General features: G+C 52.2%; 3 protein-coding genes across 5 annotated transcripts in view; all 3 read left to right on the top strand.

The window, feature by feature from the left end:
- Positions 1-828: 828 nt before the first annotated feature.
- Positions 829-11,779, top strand: LOC311633913 (leukocyte immunoglobulin-like receptor subfamily A member 6). The gene is made up of 10 exons (XM_084906919.1): positions 829-2,428; positions 2,548-2,583; positions 2,752-3,039; positions 3,183-3,485; positions 3,764-4,121; positions 5,010-5,115; positions 9,010-9,352; positions 9,498-9,800; positions 10,131-10,181; positions 10,389-11,779. The coding sequence occupies exons 1-10, from the start codon at positions 2,395-2,397 to the stop codon at positions 10,523-10,525; spliced, it is 1,959 nt and encodes a 652-aa protein (XP_084763045.1). The 5' UTR covers positions 829-2,394; the 3' UTR covers positions 10,526-11,779.
- A 3,629-nt stretch (positions 11,780-15,408) lies between these two features.
- The window catches only part of LOC311633912 (leukocyte immunoglobulin-like receptor subfamily A member 6), a 54,214-nt gene continuing 44,644 nt past the window's right edge, over positions 15,409-24,978 (top strand). Inside the window, exon 1 of the mRNA XM_084906918.1 lies at positions 15,409-15,748. Coding sequence (XP_084763044.1) covers positions 15,430-15,748 — 319 coding nt within the window. The 5' untranslated portion in view covers positions 15,409-15,429. The remainder of the gene's footprint in view (positions 15,749-24,978) is intronic.
- LOC311633637 (leukocyte immunoglobulin-like receptor subfamily A member 5) lies at positions 20,043-22,864 on the top strand. 3 transcript variants are annotated; one of them, XM_084906601.1, is made up of 6 exons: positions 20,043-20,161; positions 20,280-20,315; positions 20,500-20,841; positions 20,937-21,239; positions 21,857-21,954; positions 22,760-22,864. In XM_084906601.1, the coding sequence occupies exons 1-5, from the start codon at positions 20,128-20,130 to the stop codon at positions 21,946-21,948; spliced, it is 807 nt and encodes a 268-aa protein (XP_084762727.1). In that variant the 5' UTR covers positions 20,043-20,127; the 3' UTR covers positions 21,949-21,954; positions 22,760-22,864. The 3 variants fall into 3 exon arrangements, with proteins under 3 accessions (XP_084762727.1, XP_084762726.1, XP_084762728.1); XM_084906600.1 differs by lacking the exon at positions 22,760-22,864 and having other exon boundaries at positions 20,057-20,161; positions 21,857-21,992; XM_084906602.1 differs by lacking the exon at positions 22,760-22,864 and having other exon boundaries at positions 20,058-20,161; positions 20,500-20,790; positions 21,857-21,992.

Genomic DNA, 24,978 nt, shown 5'->3' with positions numbered 1-24,978 from the left:
GTCTATCTTTTCTTTAATCCTTCACCGTCCCTCCTCAGGTTCACCCTTGCTGTACTGAGGTGGCACATGTGGCACCCAATTCAGGGCCTGAGTTTGGGTAACTACAATTGTAAGGTAAAAAGATGCTCCAGTGAAGCACATGCAGAAAGCAAAAATTAAGGAAAGAGCAAAGTGTAGTAGCAGCTTGGAGTAAAACATGGGAATTTAAGACCTTCCAAAGCTTGGGAGTACAAAGAAAATTCAGACCATCCAGAAGGAAATCTGACAGCACCAGCATCGCATTGACAACATCTTCAAAACTCTGAGATGAGTCAGAGCAACGTCACTGACAACAGAAACCTGAATACTAAGACCATTGCACAGAGGCTTGCCAACCTGCATCAGCTGTGGGGACTCCTCATCAAGGAGATGGAGAAGCGGCACTGGCAGCTGGAGGAGGTACAGAGGGCCCAGAGAAGCTCCTAATCCCTTCCTTCAAAAGACTGAGCATTGCCAAGATATAGAGATGTGGAAGAAGAAAATGAAGGCCTCACAAGGGACCAAGGTGCTGACTAGCATTGGTGAGCTGCCAGTTTTCTGTAAAGTGTTGCATGGCCAAATCTGAGGAGGCTGAGTAGATAACTTTCATTTTGTAGCTGAAAATGTTAACATGTCTGTAGTTTTATTTCTCTCTTATTGCTGTGTTGCATTGGCATTGTTTTTTTTATGGTTTTTAATTGCCAGAATTATGTTCAAGCTTACTTTTTTATTTATTTATTTATTTATTTATTTATTTATTTATTTATTTATTTATTTTTTAATAGTAGCTTAAAAATAAAAAAGGGGGAGATGTAGGGAGTGAATCTAGGGTCAAGCCTTGGGCTGACCTGTAGCAGGGCCACAAACAAGTCCCAGCCTGGAGGGCAAAGCTCTCATAGCATAATTAAGCATGACCTTGTAGTCCTCCCTAATTCCTTCCTAAGTAGTAATGGGCAGTGTGAGTTGCACAAGTGTTGCCAAAACAAGAACATTTGTAGACATGTTAATCTATCCTTGTTTTAATCAGACTATAAAAGAAGCCCTCCCCTTCCCCAGAGATCTGTCAGTTTGTCCCATGATTCCATGTCTCTGAAACTATTTATCTGCCTCTTCATTTTGTTCATGAGATCCCAAGTGGAAGTGAGATCATGTAATACTTATCTTACTCTGACTGGATAAGTCCATTCTTTTCCTTACAAAATATATATATTTTTTATTTTTTTAAAGAGAGGAAGGGAGAGAGATAGGGACTTAGAAACATCCATCAGCTGCCTCCTGCACACCTCCCACTGGGGATGTGCCTGCAATCAAGGTACATGCCCTTGACCGGAATCAAACCTGGGATCCTTCAATCCAGAGGCCAATGCTCTATTCACTCAGCCAAACCAGTTAGGGCAGGGCATCAATTCTTGTTGGAAGGCTCTTGCCTCACAGAACTTCTGGGACTCACCTGGGAGTCAGGCTGACAGCATGGGGTTGGGGATCATTGCGGCCTCCCTGGCTCCTTGGTACCCATCCTTTCAGACCTAGCTTCAGGAGCTGGGTGAGGCAGACATGGGGCTCACTGGCCTCATGCTCCCCTGTGGGACACACACTCGTGTCATACGAAAATGGCAATCAGTCTGTTTCTCTCTGTGTGTCTCTCTCTGTGTCTCTCTCTCTCTGTCTCTCTGTCTCTCTCTCTCTCTCTGTCTCTCTCTCTCTGTCTCTCTCTCTCTCTCTCTCTCTCTCTCTCTCTCTCTCTCTCTCACACACACACACACACACACACACACACACACACATACACACACATGTGACTCAGGACTGACCATGGAGGGGGTGTCAGTGAGTAGAGCTTGCCCAGTGCACCCTCCACACACAAGTTTGGGGGCAACACAGCTTTCAACCTACCACGAGGCCCCAACCCTCACTCCCTGTGACAACTGGGGGCCCCTCTCTGTGACCATGGGAGTGGGAACCTCCAGGTGAGCATGTCCCTGCTGATCTGAGCTCTGCAGGCCACAGGCAACCACGTCTTCCTGAAGGTCTCCAGGCCGAGGTGGCACTGTCCATGGTGAGGACCACAGTGAGGTGCTGATGGATGGGCAGAGGAGGAAAGAAGCTCTGTGGGAGAGGCTCTGACAGGAAGTGCCCTGAGCCATCTTGCCTGTAAGGGGTGGCTAAGGAGGCGTTGGTCAGTTTCCTGTTTCGCCATGGAAACCACAGCCAGGCTTCCAGGAAGACCTTCTTCCCCTTCCTTGGGGCTGCTGACGTGACCACCGTGACAAACATGAGACCAGCAGGGCCAGCCTCCCGGTAGCTGCACCCTGTGTGTCTGTACTATCGGCATCATGGGCTCCATCTGCACACTCGGGACCAGATCGGGAAGGTGCCATGACCCGCACCCTCAGGGCCCTGCTCTGCCTCGGTGAGGTGGGAGGGGGAGGGGAGCCCTGCTCTGTCAGGACCCCAGGACTCAGGAGGCTCATGGGGAGGAGTGAGCTGCTTAGGGTTTAGGGCAAATATCTCACAGGGTTTCTCTTCCAGGGCTGAGTGTGGGCCTCCGGACCCCAGTGCAGGCAGGTGAGTCTTCCCAAGTGTCCCAGGTCCCACTCCTCTCTGGAGACAAGGGCCACCCTCTGGGAAGTTGGGGTGGTGAACAGCAGTTCAGGGCTGATGGAATGCTTGGGGATGAGAGCTGGGAAGTGGGGGTTGGAATATCTTGTGATTCAGCCCCTGATTTCCTTCCAGGGCCCCTCCCCAAGCCCATCCTCTGGGCTGAACCAGGCCCTGTGATCCCCTGGGGGAACCCCGTGACCATCTGGTGTCAGGGAATTCCAGGGGCTGAGAAGTACCATCTGAATAAACACAGAAGCCCACCACCATGGGAAAGAGACAAGCCACTGGAACCTGGGGACAAGGCCAAGTTCTCCATCACCAACATGACAGAACATGATGCAGGGAGATATCGCTGCTCCTATCTCAGCCTCACTGTCTGGTCAGAGCCCAGTGAACGCCTGGAGCTGGTGGTGACCACAGGTGAGGACACTCAGGGGTCCCAGCCTCATGCTCTGGCCTTAGAATGGGGGTCTGCTCTCAGGGTGTCCCCTTCTCAGAACCCAGCCCTGGGGGACATGTGGGAGGTGTGAGCCCATTTAATACACTGCCTCCTTCTCTCCTAGGATCCTACAGCAAACCCTGCCTCTCAGCCCTGCCCAGCCCTGTCGTGCCCTCAGGAGAGAACGTGACCCTTCAGTGTGGCTCAGGGCAGGGGTTTAGCAGGTTCATTCTGACTAAGGAAGGAGATCACAGGCTCTTCTGGACCCTGGACTCACAACGACAGCCCAATGAGCAGTTGCAGGCCCTGTTCCCTGTGGGTCCCATGACCCCCAGTCACAGGGGGACGTTCAGATGCTATGGCTGCTACAGGAACAAGCTCCATGTGTGGTCACCACCCAGTGATGCCCTGGAGCTCCAGTTTTCAGGTGAGGAGCCCAGTCCTGTTCCCTCCTTGTCCCTGTGTTTGGTTAAGGATCCTTCCCAGGAGATCCCCAATGTAGGACCGCAATGAGTTGGGTGGAGCCTTCAGCCCCTGCCCCTTCCTCATGCCCATCACCAGATTCTCCAGGGGACCCCAGGGGCTGGCCGGGAGCACCTTGTCAGGGCCACAGGGAAGATCAGGAGACAAGTGTTAACAAATACAACATCTCTGGTCAGGAATGGGGGCACTCTGCCCTTCACCCTCATCTTGCCTTTTTCACAGGCCCCTCTGTGGACCCCAGCACCCTCCCCATGGAGCTCACCTCCACGTCTGGTGAGTCACTGGGGCCTCTTTGCTCTGGGGGAGAGCAGACCAACCCAGTGCTCAGTGCTTGCTCCGCCCCCTTCACAGGAGCCCCTTGGAGACCTCTGCTCCCTCACTTGGAGGCTGGGCTGTGGAGGGGGGACCTCAGCCTGGGGCATCCCCTCCTCAGGGCTCTGCTGCGCATGGGCTCCTGCCTCCTAGGGCCTGGCCTGGCCGGATGTTGTCTCCCTGTCAGTGACCCCTGCCCTCTGCTTCCAGGCCCCGCCTCCCGGGACTACAAGGTGGAGAACAGCATAAGCCTGGTCCTGGCGCCCTGGTCCTGCTGATCCTGGTGGCGATTCTGGTGGAAGCTGGGCTCAGCCAGCGCAGGGCCCCACAGGGACCACAGGAATAGACACAAGGGAGTGTCCCCTGCCTTTCCCCCCTCCCCCCGGAGAGAGGGCACCCCAGGGAGCCAGCAGGGACTTGTCAGATGGCTGGGACGCTTACGCTGTAGCCCAGGAAACACAGACGCTCCCCCACTGTCATTCAAGGACAAGAGAATCCACAGGCATAGGATGCTTGGTGTAGGGAGTGTCTCTATGGTTAAACCGTGGACTGACCCATGAAAGAGTCATAAATAAGTCCCAGCCTGGAGGACAGAGCTCTCCCAGAATAATTAAGCCTGACCACATAGTCCTCCCTAATTCCTACCTAAGTTATTAATTGTCTGTGGGAGGTTCAGCAAGTGTTGCCAAAACAAGAACATTTGTATACATGTTAATCTACCCTGTTTTAACCAGACTATGGAATAAAGCATTGGCTGGCAGGCTAGGTCTTTTGTGTCTTCATCCAGGCAGGGGAGATCCACGGATCCCCAGATGCATTCTCTTGTCTGTCTTTTCTTCAATCCTTCACCGTCCCTGCTCAGGTTCACCCTTGCTGTACTGGGGCAGGACAATTGGCACTCAACGTGGGGCCTGAGTTTCGGTAACTACAATTGCAAGTTAAAAGGACACTCCAGTGAAGCACATGCAGAAAGCAAAAATTAAGGAAAGAGCAAAGTGTAGTAGCAGCTTGGAGTAAAACATGGGAATTTAAGACCTTCCAATGCTTGGGAGTACAAAGAAAATTCAGACCCTCCAGAAGGAAATCCGACAGCACCAGCCTTGCATGGACAACATCTTTGAAACTTTGAGATGAGTCAAAGCATCGTCACTGACAGCAGAAACCTGAATGCCAAGACCGATGCACAGAGGCTGGCCAACCTGCATCAGCTGTGGGGACTCCTCATCAAGGAGATGGAGAAGCGGCACTGGCAGCTGGAGGAGGTACAGAGGGCCCAGAGAAGCTCCTTGACCCTTTGTTCATAAGACTGAGCATTGCCCTGATAATAGAGATATGGAAGAAGAAAACGAAGGCTGTACAAGGGACCAAAGTGCTGACTAGAATTGGTGAGCTGCCAGTTTTCTGTAAAGTCTTGCATGGCCAACTCTGAGGACTCTGAGTAGATAACTTTCATTTTGTAGCTGAAAATGTTAACATGTCTGTAGTTTGCTTTCTCTCTCATTGCTGTGTTGTATTGCCATTGTTTTCTTATTTTTTTAATTGCCAGAGTTACATTTTTTTTTGTAGTAGCTTAAAAATAAAAAAGCCTGACCTTGTAGTCCTCCCTAATTCCTTCCTAAGTAGCTAATGGGCTGTGTGAGGTGCAGCCAGTGTTGCCAAAACAAGAGCATTTGTACACATGTTAATCTATCCTTGTTTTAATCAGGCTATAAAAGAAGCCCACCCATTACCCCCGAGATCTGTCAGTCTGTCCTGTGGTTTCATGTCTCTGGACCTATTTATCTGTCTGTTTATTTTGTTCATGAGATCCCACATGGAAGTGAAATCACATGATACTTGTCTTCCTCTGAGTGTCTTACTTTATGTGGCATCCATTCTTTTAAATATATATATATATATATATATATATATATATATATATATTATATATATAATCAAATATATATATAATATATATAAATATATATAAATATATTTAAAATATAAAAATAAATATAATAAATCAAATATATATATATATATATATATATATATATTTGATTTTTTACAGAGAGGAAGGGAGAGAGATAGGGACTTAGAAACATCCATCAGCCGCCTCCTGCAGACCTCCCACAGGGGATGTGCCTGCAACCAAGGAACATGCCCGTGACTGAAATCAAATCTGAAACCCTTCAAACCAGAGGCCGATGCTCTATTTACTGAGCCAAACTGGTTAGGGCAGGGCATCCATTCTTGTTGAAAGTCTCTTTCTTCACACACCTTCGGGGACTCACTTGGGGGTCGGGCTGACAGCATGTGGTTGGGGATCATTGTGGCTTCTTTGGATCCTTGGTACTCATCCTTTCAGAACTAGCATCTGCTCTGGGCTGGGTGAGGTGGGGATGGGGTGCACTGTCCTCCTGCTCCCCTGTGGGACACAAACTTGTGTCACACGAAAACGGCAATCAATCTCTCTCTCTCTCTCTCTCTCTCTCTCTCTCTCTCTCTCTCTCTCTCTCTCTCTCTCTCATACACACAAACACACACACACACACACACCCCACACGTGACTCAGGACTGACCATGGAGGGGGTGTCAGTGAGCAGAGCTTACCCAGCGCACCTCCCCGACAAACAAAAGGTGGGGGACACCACAGCTTCCAACCTGCCCGGAAGCCCTGACACTCATTCCCTGTGAGAACAAGGGGTCCCTTTCTCTGGCCACGTGAGTGGAAACCTCCAGCAACACCCCCTGCTGGTCCTTTGCACCAGTGCACTTTGGTGTTGCTGTCCTGTCTGTTCTTTCTTGTGTTTTCCTGTCTGTTTGGGGAACTTTCATTTCTCTTTTCCTGCAAAGGACTATATCTACGTGGAGGGTGGCCCCAGACATGTATCCGCACACTGTGAGTCACATCAAGGCAGAGTTCATTAAAATACATTTTTTAAGAAATACTTTTCATTGATTTCAGAGAGGAAGGGAGAGGGCCAGAGAGAGAGAAACATCCATGATGACAGAGAATCATTGATCAGCTGCCTTCTGCATGCCCCCAACCTGGGCAGGTAACCTTGACCGGAATCAAACGCCGGACCCTTCCATCTGCAGGCTAATACTCACACTCTATCTACTGAGCCAAACTGGTTAGGGCTAAAATACATTTCATTTTCCAAAGGGAGTTCTCAGCTGGTACAGTGTGTATGCATTTTGGGGAGACACACTGCATTTCAGAAATATTATCAGTGGCCGGCCAGCGTGGCTCAGTGGTTGAGTGTTGATCTATGAACCAGTAGGCTGAGGTTCAATTCCTGGTCAGGGCACATGCCTGGGTTGTGGGCTGTGCCCCAGTGTGGGGCCTGCAGGAGGCAGCCAATCCATGATTCTCTCATTGATGTTTCTCTCTCTCTCACTCTCTGCTTCTCTCAAATCAATAAAAACATATATAAAAACATCAACATTATCCGTGGTATTGATTGGTCTGCAAAGCAGACAAGGGCGCTAGCATGGCTGTGACGAGCATTTGTCTTCACCACAAGGCCTGACACTGTGGCCCTCTCACATCGTCACCTGGCCTGCACGTGAACAGCAACTAGTTTTCTCCCACGAACCAGGAACCAGACCACCTGCCACCCCTCTGACCCCAACAAGGAAACAAACGCAGGTCTCCCTTAAAAGCACTCACACTGTAACAGCGGATGGCTTAATCCTGAAAACGAAAGCACGCATTTTATTAAATGTGGCCTTTATAATTATCCTAAGGGTGTGTATATATTTGAGGGGGGGGGGGCACCTATAGATAAGATGCTATTGTCCAGGGCAGGGATTCGGAGGTGAATCTACACTAATAAAAGAGTAACATGCTAATTAGTCGTACCTTCGCCATGCTGACCAGCCAATCAGGAGTGAGTATGCAAATTAACCCAACAAAGATGGCACCAAATGAGCTGGGGTGGGGCCAGATGCTTATGTCTTCACCATGGTGACAATTTAGTCATTCCCAACCACCCCAGCAACTCTGGGCCTCTGGGCAGCATGGGAAGGTGGAAAGGCAGCTCTGGCCCCAGCCAAGGTGGCCAATTCTTGCACAAATCTTCTTGCATCAGGCATCTAGTATTAACATAAAGGTCATCTTTTTCTTTAAAAAATATACTTCTGTAAAAAAAATCCCCTAAAAGTTACATGCAGGACCCCAAAACAAGGAAGAGAATTCTGTTTGAGGCATGAGGAGCAGCAATGAGTCAGTCTTGCTCCCCAGGAAGGCGGGTAGATGCTGTTGCAAAAAAAAAAAAACCCAACAAACCAACCAACCAACCAACCAACCATCCAATCAAACAAACAAACAAACAAACAAAAGGCTATTTCAAGAAAGATAAGTGGACTCATGAGAAGAATCAGATTTCCTTTCTTATTCCCCTCTGTGCTCACTGTCACAGGGACATTGCCCTGAGCTGCACAGGGAGAGGGTGAGCGTGTCCCTGCTGATCTGAGCTTTGCAGGCCACAGGGACCCATGTCTTCCTGAAGGATCTCCAGGCCCTGGTGGCACTGTCCATGGAGGGCACCACAGGGAGGTGCTGATGGATGGGCTGAGGAGGAAGGAGACCCTGTGGGAGAGGCTCTGACAGGAAAGGTAGTGCCCTGGACCACCACAGCTTAAAGGGGCAACTCAGCAGGTTGCGTGTCTGCTTCCTGATTGGTCATGGAAACCACAGCCAGACTGCTGGGAAAACTTTGTTCCCCTTACTTGGGGCTGCTAATGTGGCTACCATGACAACCAAGAGATTGGCAGGGCCAGCCTCCCGGTGGCCCCACCCTGTGTGTCTTTACTGACAGCGCCATGGGCTCCATCTGCACACTCGGGACCAGATCCGGAAGGTGCCATGACCCGCACCCTCAGGGCCCTGCTCTGCCTCGGTGAGATGGGAGGGGGAGGGGAGCCCTGCTCTGTCAGGACCCCAGGACTCAGGAAACTCATGGGGAGGAGGGTGCTGCTCAGGGTTCAGGGCAAATCTCTCACAGGGACTCTCTTCCAGGGCTGAGTGTGGGCCTGAGGACCCCAGTGCTGGCGGGTGAGTCTCCCCAGGTGTTCCAGGTCCCCTTCCGCACTAGGGACAAGGGCCACAATTGGGGTGGTGAACAGCTTCCGGGCCGATGGATGATGGACATCGCAGATGCTCGGGGCAGACAGCTGGGAACTGGGGGGTGGGAATGTTTTGTGACCCAGCCTCTAATTTTCTTCCAGGGCCTTTCCCCAAGCCTACCCTCTGGGCCGAGCCAGGATCTGTGATCCCCTTGGGGAACCCCGTGACCATCTGGTGTCAGGCAACCAAAGGGGCTGAGGAGTACCTTCTGTATAAAGAGGGAATCCCATTACCATGGGAAAGACAGAAGCCACTGGAGCCTGGGAACAAAGCAACGTTCTACATCACAAACATGACAGAGCGTGATGCGGGGAGATATCACTGCTACTATCACAGCCACACTGACTGGTCAGATCACAGTGACCCCCTGGAGCTGGTGGTGACAGGTGAGAGGACACTTAGGGGTCCCAGCCTCAGGCTTTGCCCTCAAGAAGGGGGTCTGCTCTCAGGGACTCTCCCTCTCACAGCCCAGCCCTGGGGGACATGAAGGAGGTGTGAGCCCATTTAACATGCTGCCTCCTCCTCTCCTAGGAGTCTCCACCAAACCCAGCCTCTCAGCCTTGCCCAGTCCTATTCTGACCTCAGGAGGGAACGTGACCCTCCGGTGTGGCTCAGGGCAAAGATTTCACAGGTTCCTTCTGACTAAGGAAGGAGATCAAAGGCTTTCCTGGGCCCTGGACTCACAGCAACAGCCGAGTGGGCAGTCCCAGGCCCTGTTCCTTGTGGGACCTGTGACCCCCAGCCACAGGTGGACGTTCAGATGCTATGGCTGCTACAGGGACAGACCCGAGGTGTGCTCACACCCCAGTGACGCCCTGGAGCTCCAGGTCTCAGGTGAGGAGCCCAGTCCTGTCCCTCCTTGTCCCAGAGTTTGGTTAAGGATCCTTCCCAGGAGGTCCCCAATGTAGGACTGCAATGAGGGCTTCAGGGAGGGTCATCCACAGGGCAATACACCCCTCAAAGGGATGGTTGAAGCAAGCGGGCCTTCTGCCCCTGCCCCTTCCTCATGCCCATCAACAGATTCTCCAGGGGCCCCAGGGGCTGGCAAGGAGCCCCTTTCCTAGGTCATTGAGAAGATCAGGAGACAAGTGTTAACAAATACAGTATCTCTAGCTGGGAGATGTGGGCACTCTGCCATTCATCTTTCTCTTGCCTTTTTTTCAGGCCCCACTGTGGACCGCAGCACCCTACCCCTGGAGCTCACCTCCACGTCTGGTGAGTCACTGGGGCCTCTTTGCTTTGGGGGAGCCCAGACCAACGCAGTGCTCAGAGCTTGCTCCGCCCCCTTCACAAAAGCCCCTTGGAGACCTCTGCTCCCCCACTTGGAGCTTTGACCTCTGCTGGCCATGGGCTCCTGCCTCCTAGGGCCTGGCCTGGCCGGATGTTGTCTCCCTGTCAGTGACCCCTGCCCTCTGCTTCCAGGCCCTGCCTCCTGGGACTACAAGGTGGAGAACAGCATAAGCCTGGGCCTGGCGGCCCTGGTCCTGCTGATCCTGGTGGCGATTCTGGTGGAAGCTGGGCTCAGCCAGCGCAGGGCCCCACAGGGACCACAGGAATAGACACAAGGGAGTGTCCCCCACCTTTCCCCCCTCCCCCCGGATAGAGGGCACCCCAGGGCGCCAGCAGCGACTTGTCAGATGGCTGGGACGCTTACTCCGTAGCCCAGGAAACACAGACGCTCCCCACTGTCATTCAAGGACAAGAGAATCCACAGGCATAGGATGCTTGGTGTAGGGAGTGTCTCTATGGTTAAACCGTGGACTGACCCATGAAAGAGTCATAAATAAGTCCCAGCCTGGAGGACAGAGCTCTCCCAGCATAATTAAGCCTGACCACATAGTCCTCCCTAATTCCTCCCTAAGTTATTAATTGACTGTGGGAGGTTCAGCAAGTGTTGCCAAAACAAGAACATTTGTATACATGTTAATCTACCCTGTTTTAACCAGACTATGAAATAAAGCATTGGCTGGCAAGCTGGGTCTTTTCTGTCCTATCCAGGCAGGGGAGATCCACAGATCCCCAGATGCATTCTCTTGTCTGTCTTTTCTTCAGTCCTTCACCATCCCTGCTCAGGTTAACCCTTGGCAGTACTGGGGCAGGACAATTGGCACTCAACGTGGGGCCTGAGTTTCGGTAACTACAATTGCAAGTTAAAAGGACACTCCAGTGAAGCACATGCAGAAAGCAAAAATTAAGGAAAGAGCAAAGTGTAGTAGCAGCTTGGCGTAAAACATGGGAATTTAAGACCTTCCAAAGCTTGGGAATACAAAGAAAAATCAGAGCCTCCAGAAGGAAATCCGACAGCACCAGCCTTGCATGGACAACATCTTTGAAACTTTGAGATGAGTCAAAGCATCGTCACTGACAGCAGAAACCTGAATGCCAAGACCGATGCACAGAGGCTGGCCAACCTGCATCAGCTGTGGGGACTCCTCATCAAGGAGAAGGAGAAGCGGCACTGGCAGCTGGAGGAGGTACAGAGGGCCCAGAGAAGCTCCTTGTCCCTTTGTTCATAAGACTGAGCATTGCCCTGATGATAGAGATATGGAAGAAGAAAACGAAGGCTGTACAAGGGACCAAAGTGCTGACTAGAATTGGTGAGCTGCCAGTTTTCTGTAAAGTCTTGCATGGCCAACTCTGAGGACTCTGAGTAGATAACTTTCATTTTGTAGCTGAAAATGTTAACATGTCTGTAGTTTGATTTCTCTCTCATTGCTGTGTTGCATTGGCATTGTTTTCTTATTTTTTTAGTTGCCAGAGTTACATTTTTTTTTTGTAGTAGTAGCTTAAAAATAAAAAAGCCTGACCTTGTAGCCCTCCCTAATTCCTTCCTAAGTAGCTAATGGGCTGTGTGAGGTGCAGCCAGTGTTGCCAAAACAAGAGCATTTGTACACATGTTAATCTATCCTTGTTTTAATCAGGCTATAGAAGAAGCCCGCCCCTTACCCCCGAGATCTGTCAGTCTGTCCTGTGATTTCATGTCTCTGGACCTATTTATCTGTCTGTTTATTTTGTTCATGAGATCCCACATGGAAGTGAAATCACATGATATTTGTCTTCCTCTGAGTGTCTTACTTTATGTGGCATCCATTCTTTTAAATATATATATATATATATATATATATATATATATATATATATATATAATCAAATATATATAAAAAATCAAATATATATAATATATAAATATATATAAATATATTTAAAATATAAAAATAAATATAAAAAATCAAATATATATATATATATATATATATATATATATATATATATATTTGATTTTTTACAGAGGAAGGGAGAGAGATAGGGACTTAGAAACATCCATCAGCCGCCTCCTGCAGACCTCCCACAGGGGATGTGCCTGCAACCAAGGAACATGCCCGTGACTGAAATCAAACCTGAAACCCTTCAAACCAGAGGCTGATGCTCTATTTACTGAGCCAAACTGGTTAGGGCAGGGCATCCATTCTTGTTGAAAGTCTCTTTCTTCACACACCTTCTGGGACTCACTTGGGGGTCAGGCTGACAGCGTGTGGTTGGGGATCATTGTGGCTTCTTTGGATCCTTGGTACTCATCCTTTCAGAACTAGCATCTGCTCTGGGCTGGGTGAGGTGGGGATGGGGTGCACTGTCCTCCTGCTCCCCTGTGGGACACACACTTGTGCCACACGAAAATGGCAATCAATCTGTTTCTCTCTCTCTCTCTCTCTCTCTCTCTCTCTCTCTCTCTCTCTCTCACACACACACACACACACACACACACACACAAACACACACACACAGACACCACATGTGACTCAGGACTGACCATGGAGGGGGTGTCAGTGAGCAGAGCTCACCCAGCGCACCTCCCCGACAAACAAAAGGTGGGGGACACCACAGCTTCCAACCTGCCCGGAAGCCCTGACACTCATTCCCTGTGAGAACAAGGGGTCCCTTTCTGTGGCCACGTGAGTGGGAACCTCCGGCAACACCCCCTGCTGGTCCTGGGCACCAGTGCTCTTGGGTGTTGCTGTCCTGTCTGTTCTTTCTTGTGTTTTCCTGTCTGTTTGGGGAACTTTCATTTCTCTTTTCCTGCAAAGGGCTATATCTACATGGAGGGTGGCCCCAGACATGTATCCACACACTGTGAGTCATATCAAGGCAGAGTTCATTAAAATACATTTCTAAAAAATATTTTTTTCATTGATTTCAGAGAGGAAGGGAGAGGGCCAGAGAGAGAGAAACATCCATGATGACAGAGAATCATTGATCAGCTGCTTTCTGCATGCCCCCAACCTGGGCAGGTAACCTTGACCGGAATCAAACGCCGGACCCTTCCATCTGCAGGCTAATACTCACACTCTATCCACTGAGCCAAACTGGTTAGGGCTAAAATACATTTCATTTTCCAAAGGGAGTTCTCAGCTGGTACAGTGTGTATGCATTTTGGGGAGACACACTTCATTTCAGAAATATTATCAGTGGCTGGCCAGCGTGGCTCAGTGGTTGAGTGATGATCTATGAACCAGTAGGCTAAGGTTCAATTCCTAGTCAGGGCACATGCCTGGGTTGTGGGCTGTGCCCCAGTGTGGGGCCTGCAGGAGGCAGCCAATCCATGATTCTCTCATTGATGTTTCTATCTCTCTCGCTCTCTCCCTCTCTGAAATCAATAAAAACATATTTAAAAACATCAACATTATCAGTGGTATTGATTGGTCTGCAAAGCAGACAAGGGCGCTAGCATGGCTGTGACGAGCATTTGTCTTCACCACAGGGCCTGACACTGTGGCCCTCTCACATCGTCACCTTGCCTGCACGTGAACAGCAACTAGTTTTCTCCCACGAACCAGGAACCAGACCACCTGCCACCCCTCTGACCCCAACAAGGAAACAAACGCAGGTCTCCCTTAAAAGCACTCACACTGTAACAGCGGATGGCTTAATCCTGAAAACGAAAGCACGCATTTTATTAAATGTGGCCTTTATAATTATCCTAAGAGTGTGCATACATTTGAGGGGGGGGGAGGGCACCTATAGATAAGATGCTATTGTCCAGGGCAGGGATTCGGAGGTCAATCTACACTAATAAAAGAGTAACATGCATCTCTCTCTCAAAACATCTCTCTCTCAAAGAGTAACATGCTAATTGGTCATACCTTCGCCATGCCGACCAGCCAATCAGGAGTGAGTATGCAAATTAACCCAACAAAGATGGCACCAAATGAGCTGGGGTGGGGCGAGATGCTTATGTCTTCACCATGGTGACAATTTAGTCATTCCCAACCACCCCAGCCACTCTGGGCCCCTGGGCAGCATGGGAAGGTGGAAAGGCAGCTCTGGCCCCAGCCAAGGTGGCCAATTCTTGCACAAATCTTCTTGCATCAGGCCTCTAGTATTAACATAAAGGTCATCTTTTTCTTTAAAAAATATACTTCTGTAAAAAAAATCCCCTAAAAGTTATATACAGGACCCCAGAACAAGGAAGAGAATGCTGTTTGAGGCATGAGGAGTAGCAATGAGTCAGTCTTGCTCCCAAGGAAGGCGGGTAAATGCTGTTGCAAAAAACAAACCAACCAACAAACCAACCAACCAACCAACCATCCAACCAACCAAACAAACAAACAAAAGGCTATTTCAAGAAAGATAAGTGGACTCATGAGAAGAATCATATTTCCTTTCTTATTCCCCTCTGTGCTCACTGTCACAGGGACATTGCCCTGAGCTGCACAGGGAGAGGGTGAGCGTGTCCCTGCTGATCTGAGCTTTGCAGGCCACAGGGACCCATGTCTTCCTGAAGGATCTCCAGGCCCTGGTGGCACTGTCCATGGAGGGCACCACAGGGAGGTGCTGATGGATGGGCTGAGGAGGAAGGAGACCCTGTGGGAGAGGCTCTGACAGGAAAGGAAGTGCCCTGGACCACCACAGCTTAAAGGGGCAACTCAGCAGGTTGCGTGTCTGCTTCCTGATTGGTCATGGAAACCACAGCCAGACTGCTGGGAAAACTTTGTTCCCCTTACTTGGGGCTGCTAATGTGGCTACCATGAAAACCAAGAGATTGGCAGGGCCAGCCTCCCGGTGGCCCCACCCTGTGTGTCTTTACTGACAGCGCCATGGGCTCCATCTGCACACTCGGGACCAGATCCGGAAGGTGCCATGACCCGCACCCTCAGGGCCCTGCTCTGCCTCGGTGAGATGGGAGGGGGAGGGGAGCCCTGCTCTGTCAGGACCCCAGGACTCAGGAAACTCATGGGGAGGAGGGTGCTGCTCAGGGTTCAGGGCAAATCTCTCACAGGGACTCTCTTCCAGGGCTGAGTGTGGGCCTGAGGACCCCAGTGCTGGCGGGTGAGTCTCCCCAGGTGTTCCAGGTCCCCTTCCGCACTAGGGACAAGGGCCACAATTGGGGTGGTGAACAGCTTCCGGGCCGATGGATGATGGACATCGCAGATGCTCGGGGCAGACAGCTGGGAACTGGGGGGTGGGAATGTTTTGTGACCCAGCCTCTAATTTTCTTCCAGGGCCTTTCCCCAAGCCTACCCTCTGGGCCGAGCCAGGATCTGTGATCCCCTTGGGGAACCCCGTGACCATCTGGTGTCAGGCAACCAAAGGGGCTGAGGAGTACCTTCTGTATAAAGAGGGAATCCCATTACCATGGGAAAGACAGAAGCCACTGGAGCCTGGGAACAAAGCAACGTTCTACATCACAAACATGACAGAGCGTGATGCGGGGAGATATCACTGCTACTATCACAGCCACACTGACTGGTCAGATCACAGTGACCCCCTGGAGCTGGTGGTGACAGGTGAGAGGACACTTAGGGGTCCCAGCCTCAGGCTTTGCCCTCAAGAAGGGGGTCTGCTCTCAGGGACTCTCCCTCTCACAGCCCAGCCCTGGGGGACATGAAGGAGGTGTGAGCCCATTTAACATGCTGCCTCCTCCTCTCCTAGGAGTCTCCACCAAACCCAGCCTCTCAGCCTTGCCCAGTCCTATTCTGACCTCAGGAGGGAACGTGACCCTCCGGTGTGGCTCAGGGCAAAGATTTCACAGGTTCCTTCTGACTAAGGAAGGAGATCAAAGGCTTTCCTGGGCCCTGGACTCACAGCAACAGCCGAGTGGGCAGTCCCAGGCCCTGTTCCTTGTGGGACCTGTGACCCCCAGCCACAGGTGGACGTTCAGATGCTATGGCTGCTACAGGGACAGACCCGAGGTGTGCTCACACCCCAGTGACGCCCTGGAGCTCCAGGTCTCAGGTGAGGAGCCCAGTCCTGTCCCTCCTTGTCCCAGAGTTTGGTTAAGGATCCTTCCCAGGAGGTCCCCAATGTAGGACTGCAATGAGGGCTTCAGGGAGGGTCATCCACAGGGCAATACACCCCTCAAAGGGATGGTTGAAGCAAGCGGGCCTTCTGCCCCTGCCCCTTCCTCATGCCCATCAACAGATTCTCCAGGGGCCCCAGGGACTGGCAGGGAGCCCCTTTCCTGGGTCATTGAGAAGATCAGGAGACAAGTGTTAACAAATACAGTATCTCTAGCTGGGAGATGTGGGCACTCTGCCATTCATCTTTCTCTTGCCTTTTTTTCAGGCCCCACTGTGGACCGCAGCACCCTACCCCTGGAGCTCACCTCCACGTCTGGTGAGTCACTGGGGCCTCTTTGCTTTGGGGGAGCCCAGACCAACGCAGTGCTCAGAGCTTGCTCCGCCCCCTTCACAAAAGCCCCTTGGAGATCTCTGCCCCCCCACTTGGAGCTATGACCTCTGCTGGCCATGGGCTCCTGCCTCCTAGGGCCTGGCCTGGCTGGGTCGTGTTTCCCTGTCAGTAACCCCTGCCCTCTGCTTCCAGGCCCGGTCTCCAGGGACTACAAGATGGAGAACAGCATCCGCCTGGGCCTGGCAGGCGTGGTCCTGCTGATCCTGGTGGCGATTCTGGTGGAATCTGGGCTCAGCCAGTGCAGGGCCCCACAGGGACCACAGGAATAGACACAAGGGAGCCCCCCCCCACACCCCAGAGAGAGGGCACCCCAGGGCGCCAGCAGGGGGTTGCCAGAAGGCCAGCAGGCTCACACTGTAGCCCAGGAAAGACAGACGCTCCCATACTGTGATTCAAGGACAAGAGAATCCATGTGCATAGGATGCTTGGTGTAGGGAGTGTCTCTATGGTTAAACCGTGGACTGACCTATGGAAGGGTCATAAATAAGTCCCAGCCTGGAGGACAGAGCTCTCCCAGCATAATTAAGCCTGACCAGATAGTCCTCCCTAATTCCTCTCTAAGTTATTAATTGACTGTGGGAGGTTCAGCAAGTGTTGCCAAAACAAGAACAATTGTATACATCTTAATCTACCCTTGTTTTAACCAGACTATGAAATATTGATCGGCTGATCAATAAATATCATTGTGGCCTCCCTGGCTCCTTTCAGACCTAGCATCTGCTCTGGGCTGGGGGAGGCAGACATGGGGCTCGTTGGCCTCATGCTCTCTCTCTCTCCCTCCCTCCCTCTCTCTCTCTCTCTCTCTCTCTCTCCCTCCCTCCCTCCCTCCCTCCCTCCCTCCCTCCCTCCCTCCCTCTCTCTCTCTCTCTCTCTCTCCCTCTCTCTCTCTCTCTCTCTCTCTCTCTCTCTCTCTCTCTCTCTCTCTCTCTCTCTTTCACACACACACACACACACACACACACGGGTCTTTTGTGTCCTCATCCAGGCAGGGGAGATCCACGGATCCCCACTGCATTTTCTTGTCTGTCTTTTCTTCAGTCCTTCACCGTCCCTCCTCAGGTTCACCCTTGCTGTACTGAGGTGGCACATGTGGCACCCAATGCAGGGCCTGAGTTCGGGTAACTACAATTGCAAGGTAAAAAGATGCTCCAGTGAAGCACATGCAGAAAGCAAAAATTAAGGAAAGAGCAAAGTGTAGTAGCAGCTTGGAGTAAAACATGGGAATTTAAGACCTTCCAAAGCTTGGGAGTATAAAGAAAAATCAGACCCTCCAGAAGGAAATCCAACAGCACCAGCCTTGCATGGACAACATCTTCAAAACTCTGAGATGAGTCAGAGCAACGTCACTGACAGCAGAAACCTGAATACTGAGACCATTGCACAGAGGCTGGCCAACCTGCATCAGCTGTGGGGACTCCTCATCAAGGAGAAGGAGAAGCGGCACCGGCAAGTTTGGGGGCAAAACAGCTTCCAACCTACCACGAGGCCCTGACCCTCCCTCCCTGTGAGAACTGGGGGCCCCTCTCCGTGGCTACGGGAGTGGGAACCTCCGGCAGCACCCCTGCTGATCCCGGGCACCAGTGCTGCTTGGTGTTGCTGTCCTGTCTGTTCTTTCTTGTGTTTTCCTGTCTGTTTGGGGAACTTTCATTTCTCTTTTCCTGCAAAGGACTATGTCTACGTGGAGGGTGGCCCCAGACATGTATCCACACACTGTGAGTTATATCAAGGCAGAGTTCATTAAAATACATTTTTTTAAAAATATTTCTTTCATTGATTTCAGAGAGGAAGGGAGAGGGATACAGAGAGAAAAACATCCATGATGACAGAGAATCATTGATCAGCTGCCTTCTGCACATTCCCAACCGGAGCATATGCCCTTGACCAAAATCGAACCCAAGGCCCTTCCATCTGCAGGCCAATGCTCATGCTCTATCCACTGAGCCAAACTGGCTAGGGCTAAAATACATTTCATTTTCAAAAGGGAGCTCTCAGCTGGTACAGTGTGTATGCATTTTGGGGAGACACCCTGCATTTCAGAAATATTATCAGTGGCCAACCAATGTGGCTCAGTGGTTGAGTGTTGACCTATGAACCAATAGGCTAAGGTTCAATTCCTGGTCAGGGCACATGCCTGGGTTGTGGGCTGTGCCCCAGTGTGGGGCCTGCAGGAGGCAGCCAATCCATGATTCTTTCTCCTCATGGATGCTTTTCCTCTTTAAAACCAATAAAAACATATTTTTAAGAAACAACTTTATCTGTAGTATTTATTGGTCTGCTAAGCAGACAAGGGCGCTGGCATGGCTGTGACGAGCATTTGTCTTCAGTGCAGGGCCTGACACTGTGGCCCCCTCACATCAACTGGCCTGACTGTGAACAGTGACTGGTTTTCTCCCACCAACCAGGAACCAGGCCACCTGCAACCCCTCTGACCCCAACAAGGACACAAACACAGGTCTCCCCCGAAAAGCACTCACTGCCTACACTAATAAAAGAGTGACATGCTAATTGACCTATACATCCATGACGACCACCAGCCAATCAGGAGTGAGTATGCAAATTAACACAACAAAGATGGTGGGTGACTATGCAGTGGCTGGGGGTGGGTGGGATGCTTGTGTCCTCACCATGGTGACGATGTAGGTGTTCCAAACCATCCCAGCCACACTGGGCCTGCAGGCAGCATGGGAAGGTGGAATGGCAGCTCTAGCCAGAGCAAAGGTGGCCCATTCTTGCACAAATCTTCGTGCACCAGACATAAAGGCCATCTATTTCTTTAAAAAATACACCTCTAACCTATCAAAAAAGCCCCTAAAAGTTACATGCAGGACCCCAGAACGAGGAAGAGAATGCTGTCCCAGGCATGAGGAGCAGCACTGAGTGGGGCTTGTTCCCCAGGAAGGCGGGTAGATGCTGTTGAAGAAAAAAAACAAAAAACGGCTATTCCATTGCCCACCCACAAAATAGATAAGTGGACTTAGGAGAAGAATCAGATTTCCTTTCTTATTCCCCTCTGTGCTCACTGTCACAGGGACAATGCCCTGAGCTGCACAGGGAGAGGGTAAGCGTGTCCCTGCTGATCTGAGCTCTGCAGGCCACAGGGACCCAGGTCTTCCTGAAGCGTCTCCAGGGCCCAGGTGGCACTGTCCATGGTGAGGACCCCAGGGCAGTGCTGATGGACGGGCTGAGGAGAAAGGAGACTCCGTCGGGGAGGCTCTGACAGGGAAGGATGTGCCCTGGACCACCTTGCCTACAAGGGGCGGCTCACCAGGTTGTGAGTCTGCTTTTTGATTGGTCACGGAAACCACAGCCTAACCATTAGGAAAACCTTGTTCCCCTTTCTTGGGGCTGCTGACATGGCCAGGGTGACAAACACGAGACCAGTAGGGCCAGCCTCCCAGTGGCCACATCCTGTGCGTTTGTACTGATAGCGCCATGGGCTCCATCTGCACACTCAGGACCAGATGGAGAAGACACCATGACCCGCACCCTCAGGGCCCTGCTCTGCCTCGGTGAGATGGGATGGGGAGGGGAGCCCTGCTCTGTCAGGACCCCAGGACTCAGGAGGCTCATGGGGAGGAGGGTGCTGCTTGGGTTCAGGGCAAATCTCTCACAGGGACTCTCTTCCAGGGCTGAGTGTGGGCCTCTGGACCCCAGTGCAGGCAGGTGAGTCTCCCCAGGTGTTCCGGGTATCACTCCTCCCTGGGGACAAGGGCCACCCCCTGGGAAGTTGGGGTGGTGAACAGCAGTTCTGGGCTGATGAATTCAGGACATCTGAAATGCTCGTGGCTGAGAGCTGGAAGCGGGGTGATAGGAATGTCTTGTGACCCAGCCTCTGATTTCCTTCCAGCGACCCTCCCCAAACCCACACTCTGGGCTGACCCAGGCCCTGTGGTCCCCTGGGGGAGCCCCGTGACCTTCTGGTGCCAGGGGACTCCAGGGGCTGAGGAGTACCGTCTGGATAAAGAGGGAAGTCCAGTGCCTTGGGACAGACAGATTCCACTGGAGCCCGGGAACGAGGCCAATTTCTCCATCAAACACATACAACTGGACCATGCAGGGATATATCGCTGTTACTATACTGTTACTCCTGATGGCTGGTCATTGCGCAGTGGACCTCTGAAGCTGGTGGTGACGAAAGGTGAGAGGAAACTCAGGGGTCCTAGCCTCAGGCTCTGCCCTCAGGAATGGGGTCTGCTCTCAGGGAGTCTCCCTCACACAGTCCAGCCCTGGGGGCCATGAGGGTGTTGTGAACCCCATTTTACACACTGCCTCCTCCTCTCCTAGGATCCTACAGGAAACCCAGCCTCTCAGCCCTGCCCGGCCCTGTCGTGACCTCAGGAGGGAGTGTGAGATTTCAGTGTGATTCAGTGGAGAAGTTTGACAGGTTCATTCTGACTAAGGAAGGAGCTTATAATTTCTCCTGGACCCTGGACTCACAAGAACAGCCCAGGGGGCAGTTCCTGGCCCTGTTTGATGTAGGCCCCGTGACTGCCAGCCACAGAGGGACATTCAGATGCTATGGCTATTACAGGGACAGACCCCAGGTGTGGTCATACCCGAGTAATGCCCTGGAGCTCCAGATCTCAGGTGAGGAGCCCAGTCCTGTCCCCTCCTTGTCCCTGTGTTTGGTTAAGGATCCTTCCCATGATGACCCTAATGCAGGACCACAATGAGGGATTCAGGGAGGGTCATCACCCTCAAAGGGATGGATGGAGCACAGCGGGCCTTCTGCCCCTGCCCCTTCCTCATGCCCATCACCAGATTCTCCAGGGGACCCCAGGGGCTGGCAGGGAGCACCTTGCCAGGGACACAAGGAAGATCAGGAGACAAGTGTTAACAAATACAACATCTCTGGCTGCAGGATGGGGGCACTCTGCGCTTCCCCATTCTCTTGCCTTTTTCCCAGTCCCCTCTGTGCACCCCAGCACCCTCCCCCTGGAGCTCACCTCCAGGACAGGTGAGTCACTGGGGCCTCTTTGTTTGGGGGAGAGCAGACCAACCCAGTGCTCAGTGCTTGCTCCGCCCCCTTCACAGGAGCCCCCTGGAGACCTCTGCTCCCCCACTTGGAGGCTGGGCTGGGGAGGGGGGACCTCAGACTGGGGCATCCCCTCCTCAGGGCTCTGCTGGGCATGGGCTCCTGCCTCCTAGGGCCTGGCCTGGCAGGTTGGTGTCTCCTGTCAGTGACCTCTGCCCTCTGCTTCCAGGCCCTGCCTCCCGAGACTACAAGGTGGAGAGCAGCATCAGCCTGTGCCTGGCGGGCATGGTCCTGCAGATCCTGGTGGCAATTCTGGTGTAAGCTCGGGTCAGTCAGCAGGGCTTCACAGGGACCACAGGAATAGAGACAAGGGATCCCCCCGGAGAGAGGGCACCCCAGGGAGCAAGCAGGGAGCTCCCTGAGTGCCTGGAGGCTCAAGCTGGAGCCCAGGACACCAGTTCCCCCCCCTGCACCAGCCCTGTCCCCCTTCTCCCTCCCCGCCCCCCTGAGATTGTCCTTCAGGGCTGTTCTCCCTCTTCCCCCTGAAATCTCGCGATTCTCAGTGGTGATGGGTCTGTCAGTGGTGAGGGGCCTCTCCTCTTATCTCTGTCTCAGGTCACAGGGGTTGGCTCCAGGTCTGACCCTCCCCTGGCTCCAGGCCCCGCCCACTCCTTCCCTGCTCTCCCTTCTCAGCAGGTTCTCCACAGCCCTCCTCCCACACCCCTTCACAGAGGCTGCAGGTGCTCAGCTCAGGCCATTTTCCCAGAGTTCACGCCCCTCCCTCTGGTGTTCTCTGCATCCAGGTTTATTCTCAGGTCTGATGCCGCCTCCCACCCCCACGCACACATACTGGGGTCCCCTCCCCCCTCCCCATTTTGCCCCCTGGACCCCACCTTCCCAGCTGATTTCTGGGATCCTGCAGGAAGGATCTCAGAGGCCCCAGTCACCTGCTCTGGGCCTGGCCCACCCCACTGCCCTGCCTCCCGGGTCTGCCTCCTGGGGCCCAGCTGACTGCACCCCAAGTCCAGGGAAGCTCATGCAACCCCATACCTCGGGGGATGCCACCACACACCCATCAGGGCAGTTAAAAGAGTTTTGTTGTTGTTGTTTGTTTGTTTGTTTTTTTTCGTAGAGCTGGTCTAAAGGAGTCGGGGAATCACTCCTTAACGCACAGCCATGTCTAATCCCTATGCCACCCACTTGACTCAATATATTGTGCGGCAATGGTCATGGAAAAGAAATAAATTTTAAATAAACCTTAAAAAAAAAGGATGATTCTCTCTCATCGATGTTTATAACTCTACCCCTGTGTCTTCCTCTCTGTAAAAACTAAAAAACATATATTTTAAAACAATAAAAAAAGGGAAATCTGCCCAAACCGCTTAGGCTCAGCGAATAGAGCGTCGGTCTGCGGACTGAAGGGTCCCAGGTTCAATTCCGGTCAAGGGCATGCACCTTGGTTGTGGGCACATCCCCAGTGGGAGATGTGCAGGAGGCAGCTGATTGATGTCTTTCTCTCATCGATATTTCTAACTCTCTATCCCTCTCTTTTTATCTCTGTAAAAACTCAATAAAATATATTTTTTTTAAAAGGAAGTCCAGCCGGGACCGGTTTGGCTCAGTGGATAGAGTGTCGGCCTGCGGACTGAAAGGTCCCCGGTTCGATTCCGGTCAAGGGCATGTACCTTGGTTGCGGGCACATCCCCAGTGGGGGATGTGCAAGAGGCAGCTGGTCGATGTTTCTCTCTCATCGACGTTTCTAACTCTCTGTCCCTCTCAATTCCTCTCTGTGTAAAATCAATAAAATATAAAAGGAAGTCCAGCTGGTGTGGTTCAGTAGTTGAGTGTTGGCCTATGGGAACCAAGAGGAGGTCAGGGTTTGATTCCTGGTCAGGGCACAGGCCAGTCAATGTTTACCTGTCATCATTGATATTTCTTCCTCTCTTTCTCTCTCTCCTCTCCCTTCTTCTTTCTGAAATCAATTAACAACAAAGTTAAGGGCAGACCCTTTGGTCCTCCTCCTCCTCCTCCTCCTCCTCCTCCTCCTCCTCCTCCTCCTTCTTCTTCTTCTTCTTCTTCTTCATATGTATATTTATTTCAGAGAGGAATGGAGAGGGGGAGAGAAATACAAACATCAATGATGAGAAAGAATCACTGATCAGCTGCCTCCTACATTTCCCCCACTGAGGATCCAGCTTGCAACTGGGGCATGTGCCCTTGACCAGAATCGAACCCGGGACCCTTCAGTCCGCAGGAGGATGCTCTATGCACTGACCCACACCAGCCTGGGTCGGTGGGGACTTGGGGCCCCAGAACCTTGTTGCTGTGAGCCACAGGCTGGTGCCAGCCTGGCCCCGGACACATGGAGGTCTCCGGAGGTCTCCGGATGCCCCCAAGCTTCTCCAAACCAGGGCCGCCTGCATGTTCCTTATCGCCTCTGACCTCCTTCCCCCCACCCCCTGACATTTCCTCCAAACCCCAACCCACCTCCAGAGCCAGGGGCCAGCTGGCAGGGCATGGGTCCCAGGATCTGCAGGACCCAGCCGCGCGCCTGGGCAGTACTCGCACAGGGACCCAGCTGGGCTGGGATGCAGACAGAGGACTGACTAGACCTCTCTCACCTCACTTCCAGCTGGACAGGGGTGGGCAGGTCGACTCTCTGTCCCCATCCCATGGCCCCTCCCCTATGCCTTCTCCTATGTCCCTCCCCTGTTCCCTCCCTATCCACACCCCATGGCCCTTCCCCTATTTCCTCTCCTGTCCCTCCTCTGTCCCATTCCCAGTGCCCTTCCTTGTCCCTCCCCTTGCCCCTCCTCTGACAACCCACTATCATCTGGCCCCTCCCCTATCCCAGGCTCCTCCCCTGTCCATTCCTCTGGCCCCTCCCCTGGCCCTGCCCTGTGATCAGCTGAGAAGGGAGACAGAGGGGAAGCTCCTTTTGCTCCATCTCAGGCGCTGACCCCTCCCTGCTCCAGACTCCAAGTCAGTCCTGGGAGGAGGGCGCTTCCAGCACCCGGCTGCCTGCACTGTGCCAGCATCCTGCGCTGAGCTCAGGGGGGCCGGACACTGTGAGTCATATCAAGGCAGAGTTCATTAAAATAAATTTTTAAAAAATATTTCTTTTCACTGATTTCAGAGAGGAAGGGAGAGGGACAGAGAGAGAGAAACATACACGATGACAGAGAATCATTGATCAGCTGCCTTCTTGATGCCCCCAACACGGGCATGTGCCCTTGACCAAAATGGAACACGGGTCCCTTCCATCTGCAGGCCAATGCTCACGCTCTATCCACAGAGCCAAACTGGCTAGGGCTAAAACACAACTCATTTTCAAAAGGGAGCTCTCAGCTG

The sequence above is a fragment of the Pipistrellus hanaki genome, assembly GCF_964339955.1.
Source record: "Pipistrellus hanaki genome assembly, chromosome: 15".
NCBI classification, from domain to species: domain Eukaryota; kingdom Metazoa; phylum Chordata; class Mammalia; order Chiroptera; family Vespertilionidae; genus Pipistrellus; species Pipistrellus hanaki.
This window is presented reverse-complemented; position numbering and strand designations above follow the sequence as displayed.